The sequence below is a fragment of the Ailuropoda melanoleuca genome, unplaced genomic scaffold, assembly GCF_002007445.2.
Source record: "Ailuropoda melanoleuca isolate Jingjing unplaced genomic scaffold, ASM200744v2 unplaced-scaffold6666, whole genome shotgun sequence".
NCBI lineage: Eukaryota > Metazoa > Chordata > Mammalia > Carnivora > Ursidae > Ailuropoda > Ailuropoda melanoleuca.
Genome location: NW_023241236.1, coordinates 25,000 through 35,120, shown reverse-complemented (window position 1 = coordinate 35,120; position 10,121 = coordinate 25,000). Strand labels below are relative to the sequence as shown.

The window sequence follows — 10,121 nt, the reverse complement described above, 5'->3', positions numbered from 1 at the left end:
TGCCTTTGAACATTTAAGTAAACCCCTTAAATTACTCTGAACTTCAGTTTTCTTACCTGTAAAAGAGAAGGATGAAGAAGCACACCTCCCTACAGCTCAAAGGGTCATTTGGAAGATCAAATGATATAATGTAAAATAAAAATACTTTGTACGAGTCAATTGTTAACAAAATCTATAATTGTTCATTATTATTCACTCCTTAGTTACTTCTGTTTCTCTAACAGCTTTGGAATCCCAGAACACAACAACACAGCATTTTGTGACTGAGTGTCCTTCTGGGTTTCCCTGGTCAGGGGGAGATGCACAACACTTTCTTCTCATTCATCCTGGTGTTTTATCTCGTCACCCTGCTGGGGAATGGGGATTATTGTCTGTGTAGTGAAATGGGACAAGCGGCTTCACACACCCATGTACATCTTCTTGGGAAAATTTGCCTTCCTAGAGATCTGGTACGTTTCTTCTACTGTCCCAAACATGCTGGTCAACATCCTCTCTGAGACCAAGACCATCTCCTTCACTGGATGCTTCCTCCAATTCTATTTCTTTTTTTCACTGGGTACAACAGAATGTTTCTTCTTATCGGTCATGGCTTATGAGCGATACCTCACCATCTGTTGCCCACATTACCCCTCCATCATGACTGGGAAGCTCTGTGTGGTCCTGGTCTGTGTTTGCTGGGTGAGTGGATTTCTCTGCTATACAGTCCCCATTGTCCTCATCTCCCAACTTCCCTTCTGTGGACCCAACATCATTGACCACCTTGTGTGTGACCCAGGCCCATTGTTCGCACTGGTCTGCATCCCTGCTCCTTCCACTGAGCTTATACGCTACACCTTCAACTCATTGATTATCTTTGGGCCCTTCCTTTCCATCCTGGGATCTTACACTCTGGTACTCAGAGCTGTGCTTCGTGTTCCTTCTGGTGCTGGTCAAACGAAAGCTTTCTCCACATGTGGGTCCCACTTAATGGTGGTGTCTCTATTCTATGGAACCCTTATGGTGATGTATGTGAGCCCAACATCAGGGAATCCAACAGGAATGCAGAAGATCATCACTTTGGTATACTCAGCAGTGACTCCACTCTTAAATCCCCTTATCTATAGTCTCCAAAACAAAGACATGAAAGATGCCCTAAAGAAAGCCCTAGGATTAAGAACTAACCCAAACTGAGACATTTTTAGAGGGTATTATGCTCAGCAAAATAAGTCAGTCAGAGAAAGACAAATACTCTATGGTTTCACTCATATGCGGCATTTAAGAAACAAAAACAGATGAACATGGGGAAGGGAAGGAAAAATAAGATAAATCAGAGAAGGAGGCAAACCATAAGAGACCCTTAACTCGAGGAAACAAACAGGATTGCTGAAGGGGCAGTGGGTGGGGGGATGGGGTAACTGGGTGATGAGCATCAAGGAAGGAATTTGATGTAATGAGCACTGGCTGGTATAAGCAACTGATGAATCACTAAGTTCTGCCACTGAAACAAATAATATACTTTATGTTAACTCAATTGAATTTAAATAAAAAATTTAAAAAAAGAAGGAAAGAAGCAGAATGTGTCATTATTTATAAAAAAAATAGAGAATGGCTTCAGTAAGTCATGTTCTGGCTCATAATTAAGTAGAGAAAGATACTTTTTTTCCCATAGTTCCTTAGCAGTTCAAGTTCAACTCATCAATGAAAAATGCTAAATAAATTATTTTAAACATGCATTACCTTGCTAAGTAATTGCATTTTGTTATTATATGTATGTTGTTTTTGATGTGTCTTTCCTGGTTTAATCTTAGTTGGTGGAAAGAATGAAATGCACGTGTACCTGGAGGCTGTCAATAGGAGTGCAATTGTCTAAATTCAGAAAATATTCTTAAAGACAATGGACCAAAGGGGCACCAAAAATTAAACCCACCCAGTAACAGACATTGCCATTGTTTAAAGCTGTCTTTTACACCAAAAACAGAGTATGCTTCATACTTGCATTTCGTAAAGTACACACTCTCCTGCCGTTCAAAGCTCTCATTCACTACACTGCTCCATTCAGTCTTCTAAGCCTGCATTTCACAAAGATCTATCTATATGTTCTTCCATTTGGACATCTTTACTCATAGCACTTCCCCCAAATAAACTGTGACAATGCCACTTGCAGTATGGAATAACAATGTCCTAAACATATTTTTATGCCTTTCAGAAAGTTATAGGGCAAAGGCTCAGTCAGAAAAGTATTAAGAGAAAATTATACCAAGAACAAATTCCAGCTTTCTGCCCAAACCCCATGTTGAAACAGAAAAGCCATTAGCTGAGAGGCCAATCTACTTAAAATGAAAGTATACCCTTTTAGTTATGGCTGTACTGGAAATGAAATTAGATGTGCCAGGAAGATAGACTTGCTGGTGCTAGGTGATGAAATACCCTCATACAACATTCCTCAAACCTTTTCACCACCAAAGAGTGTTTGGCACACCGTGGTCAGAGAACATGGGCATCTGGGGACAATGTTCCTTTTAAAGTCAAAGTTTTATCTTAAAAATAATCAGAAATTATACTTTCTGTTCCACCATACATATTTAGTGTAATACAAAATTATCTTGTCTGAGTAAAACTGTCCCTTCAGGAAGACATTTAATTAGGGGCTGTGTGTATCCCATGGCACAGAATCACATACCCTGTTTGAGAAAACAAACTTAAAGAGATTATGGGGTCCCCAGAGAGTCAATGTAGCACATTACCTACTAATCGCTATGGGCCAACTTATCAGAAATATTAATGAAACCCCCAGGCAAGAAGGAAGAAGGTCCCTAGGGAAGGAATGGAAAGTTCTAGGATCATACAAAGACATAACTCAGAATTCTCAACAATGGATAACTGACACATAAATTAACACCAGCACATACCTCTGTCATGCTCTGTTGGAAACAGGCCACAAGAAACTTTTGGTGCAAGGGAGGTGAAATAAGCCTGCATGAAGCTCTCATACAGGGCTTCCACATTAAGAGAAGTGAAGGAGAGAAACTGTGACCTCCCTGTGAACTCTCCCCAGGGCCTGGGAAAGCTTAACAATATACAGGAAATGTCATCTCTGATGCCTGCTGCTCTTATGCACCACAGGTGGGCCTATTCACCTACATTTGTTCATTCAATATGCTCAAGAGATTGAGTATCAAGGAATATTGATTCCTCACAACTCAAAAGACAAAATTTTCAGAGTATTTAGATAACCCTGGAACTCACACTCCCCCACATAAGTGTACTAAATGGTGCCAAAGTCATCCACAGATCTTACCCTTCTCAGGAAGTGACTGGAACACCAAGGATGGTATGATTTTCACAGATATTTTGAACAAAATATTATGGAACTAGTTCCATCCACTGGGACTGAAACCAAGAGAAAATAGGGTTTGTTTTGTTTCATTTTGGTCTCCTCTCTCAGCTCTCCCCTCTGTCCATTCCATTACTCTTCTCCACCCTCAGGAGAGGAGGCATTAAAATAATTTTAAAGGTAAAATCAAATCAGTGTATATGATAAGATTCACATATAATTTAATGGTGAATATATTAGGAATTGCTTCTTATAATCATGTTGAAAATTATTTGTGAAATTCATTTACCATGCTTTCCCTACAGCTAATATTTGTTCCGTGAGGTCTTTTTCTAAAAGAGTAGTCTATGGCTCAAATAAATAGACCTAAGTCTTGCGCATTTTGATTTTGAGTCAAAGTCTGTCAATCTGATTCAAGTTATTGTGCTGTTGTTTCAGGTGGGAAGTGGCTGCTCTCTGCATCACTGCTTTCTTGTCTTGTTGAGAACAGAGGTCTCTAAGTAATCTTTAAATAGGAAATAGTAGTAAGAATTAATTATCCAGGTATCTTTGTTGATTTTCTTCCAGTATCATGAAAAAGTGATAGAAAATAAATCTCCTAATGGAAATAGCTCAAGAAAAAGTTGGGGGGAGACAGACAGGGAGAGAATTTGTAATAACGTCAAAGCTCAAACCATTTAAATCTATAAAATGTGTTAGATACAAACCTATTTTTAAATGATAGCATAATTATACTCACATTTTGAAGTGAATTTATAGCACTAACTTCTATATATGAACTTTAACTGCAAAAAATTAAATATAAGACAAACTATTTTTGCCTCTAACTCAAGTATTTCTTTCTATCAAAAGAAGGTGAAATTTAACTGATTTTGCCCACTGACAAAGAATTCAAAGAGCCTAGAATTGTACAGTTACAAAGAATCCGGGCCAAATGGCTCACTCAGAACAGAGCAGGATTTACTCAAGACTTGTTTTAGGATTTGTAATACATTTGCCTGATCACTCAAACTGCCTGTCCTAAGAAGTGTCAAATGTTTCAGCAGCAAAGTGGCTTGTCGCTAAATCTGTCTGTCGTCTCTCCACAGTCTGGAGACCGTGAATAAGTCAAGGATATCTACTGTGACACACTTCATCCTGTTGGGTTTTCCTGGTCCCTGGAAAATGCAGATCATCCTTTCCTCAATGATTTTGTTGATCGATATCTTGACTCTAACTTGGAATATAGCCATCATTTGTGCAGTGAGGTGGGACCATTGACTCCATACCCCTATGTATGTGCTCCTGGCCAACTTCTCCTTTCTAGAAATCTGGTATGTGACTTGCACAGTCCCCAACATGCTGGTCAATTTTCTTTCCAAAACCAAGACCATATCGTTCTCCGGTTGCTTCACTGAATTCTACTTCTTCTTTTCCCTGGGCACAACCGAGTGCTTCTTCCTCTGTGTCATGGCCTATGATCAGTCCTGGCCATCTGTCGTCTACTGTACTATCCCTCTATTATGACTGGGCATCTCTGCGTCATTCTGGTGTCTCTTTGTTGGCTCACTGGTTTCCTTGGACATGTAATTACTATTTTCTTCATTTCTCAACTACCCTTTTGTGGTCCCAACATCATTGATCACTTTCTGTGTGATGTGGACCCATTGATGGCATTGTCATGTGCCCCTGCACCCATCATAGACATGTGTTCCATTCTGTGAGCTCTCTTATCATCATTACCAACATTTGGTACATTCTTCGGTCCTATGCCCTGGTGCTCAGAGCTGTGCTTCAGGTTCCTTCAGCTGGGTGGCAAAAGGCCTTCTCTACCTGCGGATCCCATTTACTTGTAGTGTCTGTGTTCTGTGGAACCATAATGGTGAGGTAGGTGAGTGCCACATCTGGCAACTCAGTTGCTATGCACAAGATCATCACCCTGATATACTCTGTAGTGACACCAGTCTTAAACCCCCTCATCTACAGCCTATGCAACAAGGACATGAAATTTGCCCTCCATCAGGTCATTTGTGGAATGAGAATCATCCAACCTTTGTGAATAGGTTTTGTGAAAAACAATGATTCATTTTCTGACAGTGGAACAGTAATCCTCTTCTAACCCAGATTTGGCTTTATTCATAACTATGGTGGTCCTGTGGTGCAAAGCAAAATTCATCATGTATTTGATCATACTTTGATGTGCTTTTATAAAGTTTCATAAATGTGTTTCCATGGAAAGAGATTGCCACCCCTTACAGAGAAAAAAATAACTCCTAAAAATTTTAATATTTACTTCCAGGAAGGTTTTGACTTTTTCAGTATGCAATTTCTGTCCATACAACTTTATTAAGAGATGTTAATCAAATTGGTTATTGTTTATATGGCTGTCTGACGCTTTGTTAAAAAGACACATAACACATAAAATGCCTTTTGTCCTGTATTTTTGGCAGAATATTCTGGTTTCTCTTCAGATCATATAAATCTTTCACCTTTTATTAAATTTTGGCAGAAACCCCACACATCAATGTTGGCTACACTAAGAGACTGTAACTTCAGTTTCACCATTCTTACTCATTACACTCATCAACAGTGCACAAAGAAAGACTGGAAGTTTGGTGTAAGCCATGAGGAAATATATATTTGATGAGTTGTTAGTATGCAATTCCCACAATGAAAATGGGCCATAACAGGAGCAAATTGAATTCCCACCACTAATAGAGCAAATACAGAATATTCACCTTTAGCCTAGTTTGGGCTCATGGAAATTAACCAACTTAGACCATCTTGAAAGGGATTTCACCCAAAAGCACTACTTGGAGAATAAAGCAACCCCAAAAGTGAGTCTATATAGCGCAGGTCACCAGAATCCAGGAATCAAAGAAGTCATAAGCAGCCAACAATGAAGCATTACCATACATCAGAGAACTTCAGTTTAGGGAGCTCCCCACACCACCACCAAAATCAACATACAAACTTCTCTCAAACAATAGGGCAACAATACCAGTCAAGGAAAAGCCTTTTACCTTTACTTTTCTCCACCTGAAATCTAGAGTAACCAGAGGCAGTATAGTCATGTAGCAAAGAGGAGTAAAAAGGCAGAGGATAAGAAGCACATCAAGCCTGAGTCAGACCCAGTCTGGAGGATAAATCTTAATTTGGATAAAAAATAAAAATTTTGGTTTTAGATTATACTAGAACTTCCAATATCTGGATAAAGAGACCCTAAATTAATACTAAAAATAATCAGAAAAGCTATCACATTGGCCCAAGATATTATCCACAGATGGAGATGAATAGAACATCAGAATGTGTCCAAAGTAAAAGTGGTGAGAAAAAATAAAGTTCCTTTGTGTTTAGACCCTACCAAGTCTAAAACAAGCAATTAAATAGAGTACAAAGGTTTTTAAAATGCTATAGCCTAAGAAAGGAAGAAAACCCTCACCTGAAGACCAAAAGACATCTCTTTGAAATTCTTCTTGTGCAACTAGAGAGCATTATGCTTCAAGGTAAGTAGAAGGACTGAAAAAAGGTGGGACAGGAATTAGACATCTACTTGGGAAGCTACTAAACTATCCACCACAGTTTTGCCTTAATTCAGCACTAATATTTTAGTGATTCAACTGAACTCATTAGCTAAAAAAGGCACAGAAATTATTTTGTATAAAATAGCTCACACATATCCTACTACTGCAACTTAACACCTATTCTTTTGTTAAGGTGTGATTCAGAAATAACTTCGACTAGAAAGCCTTCCAAACATCCCCAAGTTGTGCTATGGGTCCTTCATAATGCATCTAAAATACATCAGGAAGATTGGTAAAAAGATGGCAGAGGAGTAGGAGACCCCTTTTTCAGCTGGTCCCCTGAGTCAAGCTGGATATCTACCCAAACATCCTGAACACCAACGAGATCAGCCTGAGATGCAGGGAGATACATCTGGATCTCTACAAACTAACATCTCCAGCACTGAATATTGAGGTATGAAGTGGGGAGCCATGAATCTGCACACAGATATCGGAAGATAAACAGAAGGGGAGGGAGCCGCTGTACTCCAGCACCAGGAAGCAGTAGCCACCTGCACTGGGAAGATGGCCAGACTCCCAGACTGCCACCCCCAAGGAAGCAGACTGACTGTGACCCTAGGAACATGCTTGCAACCAGACTGAAAACCAGAGCCCCGGAGTGCTCACTCAAACTAGACTGAAACCGGGAGCTTGGGAGTGCACACGTGACCAGTCTGAAAACTGGCACTCCTGAGCACATGTGAACAACACTGAAACAGGGAGCTCAGGAGTGTGCTTGGGAATCGGGGGCAGCTGGTGGTGTTAGAAGCACAAAGGGCAGAGACATGCTGGTCCTGGAAGTGAGGGCTGGGACACAGGCTATGGGGCACACATCCTGGGATGCTGCAGTGTTTTTAGCAGCACCAACAGAAACAGAGTTAAAGAGGTCAAGAGAGCTCAGTGGAGAAAGGACTGCAATCCCTCTGTTCTGAGACAGAGGCTAGGATTTGGCCACTGCTGCTCTGTCAGAAGAGTCACAGAAAACCACCAGGGAAAGAGCCAGAGAACAAAAGCCCGGAAATACCAGCTCACAGTGTGCCTATCCCCATCCCCCCTCACAGGGGACAGGGCGACTCTACCCAAACAGTGCTGCCTGAATATCAGCACAGCAGGCCCATCCCCCAGAAGGCAGGCTGAAAAATCAAGAAACCCACATCCCTAAGTCCCCTATAAAACAAGTGCACACTGCCTGGGTCCTGGTCAATAATTTGGGCTCTGTGCATTCCCACAACCTCTCCTCATCAGAATGATGAGGAAGAGAAATCCCCCCAGCAAATAAAGGAGACAGAGACTGTGGCCTCTGCCCCAGAAATGATGGATATGGATACAACCAAATTGTCAGAAATGGAGTTCAGAGTAACAATGGTCAAGATGATGTGTAGGCTTGAAGAAAATATTAACGAAAATATTAACGAGAATATAGAATCTCTAAGGGCAGAAATGAGAGCTAGTCTGGATGAAATTAAAAATGCTATGAATCAATTGCAGTCTAAACTAGACGTTCTGATGGCTAGGGTAAATGAGGCAGAAGAATGAATTAGTGAAATAGAGGATGGGATGGTAGAAGAGAAAGCTAAAATAGAGACGTGGCTCAAAAAAATCCATTCTTAAGAATGTAGGTTACGGGAGATTACTGACTCAATGAAACGTTCCAATGTCAGAATCATCAGCATCCCCGAGGGGGTGGAGAAAAACAGAGGTCTAGAAGAGATATTTGAACAATTGTAGCTGAAAACTTCCCTAATCTAGCAAAGGAAACAAACATTCCTGTCCAAGAGGCAGAGAGGACCCTTCCAAGCTCAACCATGACAAACCTATGCCACATCACATCATCGTGCAATTCGCAAATATTAGATCCAAAGATACAGTATTGAAAGCGGCCAGGGCAAAGAAATTTCTCACGTACCAAGGCAAAGGTATCAGGATTACGTCAGACCTGTCTACACAGACCTGGAATGAGAGAAAGGGTTGGGGGGAGCATTTTTAATCTTCTTCAGAGAAAAACATGCAGCCAAGGATCCTCTATCCAGCAAGGCTGTCATTCAGAATTGATGGAGAGATAAGGACCTTCCAGAATTGCCAGTCACTGACCAATTTTGTAACCACGAAGCCAGCCCTACAGGAGATATTAAGGGGGGGTTCTATAAAAGTAAAAAGGCCCCAAGAGTGATGCAGAACAGAACTTACAATCCACAGAAACAAAGACTTCACAGGCAACATGGCATCATTAAAATCATATCTCTCAATAATCACTCTCAATGTGAATGCCCTAAATGCTCCCATAAAACGCCACAGGGTTGCACACTGGATAAAAAGACAAGACCCATCCATTTGCTGTATACAAGAGACTCATTTTGAACCTAAAGATACTTCCAGACAGAAAGTAAAGGGATGGAAAACAATTTTTCATGCCAATGGACCTCAAAAGAAAGCCAGGGAAGCAATTCACATGTCAGACAGATTGGCTTTTAAACTAAGGACTACAGTTAGAGATACAGAAGGACACTATATTATTCTTGAAGGATGTAACCAACAAGTGTATATGACAATTATAAATATCTATACCCCGAACAGGGGAGCAGCCAGATACACAAGCCAACTCTTAACCAGAAGAAAGAGACATATAGATAATAATACATTAATAGTAGGGGACCTCAACACTCCACTCTCAGCACTAGACAGATCACCTAAGCAGAAAATCAACAAAGATACAAGAGCTTTGAATGGCATATTGAACCAGGTGGACCTCATAGATATATACAGAACACTACACCCCAGAATAACAGAATACTCATTCTTTTCAAATGCACATGGAACTTTCTCCAGAATAGACCATATGCTGGGTCACAAAACAGATCTCAACAGATACCAAAAGACCGAGATTATTCCCTGCATATTCTCAGACCCAAATGCTTTGGAACTGGAACTCAATAACAAGGAAAAATTTAGAAGAAACTCAAACACTTGGAAACTAAGAACCATCCTGCTCAAGAATGATTGGGTAAACCAGGATATTAAAACTCAATTTAAACAATTTATGGAGACCAACGACAATGAAAACACATTGGTCCAAAACCGATGGGACACTGCAAAGGCAGTCCTACGGGAAAGTACATAGCCATCCAAGCCTCACTCAAATGAACAGAAAAACCTAAAATGCAGTTTTTATATTCTCACCTCAAGAAGCTGGAGCTGGAACATAAGAACAGGCCTAACCCACGCAAGAGGAGGTAGGTGATCAAGATAAGAGCAGAGATCAATGAATT

At 40.5% G+C, this 10,121-nt stretch overlaps 1 protein-coding gene and 1 pseudogene across 1 annotated transcript; both read left to right on the top strand.

The window, feature by feature from the left end:
* The first annotated feature begins 299 nt into the window (after positions 1–299).
* LOC100472073 (olfactory receptor 11H6-like) lies at positions 300–1,170 on the top strand. Its single transcript, XM_011218341.2, is given in 2 exon segments — positions 300–365; positions 367–1,170. Coding segments are annotated over 2 exon segments (870 nt in total).
* Positions 1,171–2,956: 1,786 nt separating this feature from the next.
* On the top strand, positions 2,957–5,351 carry LOC117800235 (annotated as a pseudogene).
* The last annotated feature ends 4,770 nt before the right edge of the window (positions 5,352–10,121 follow it).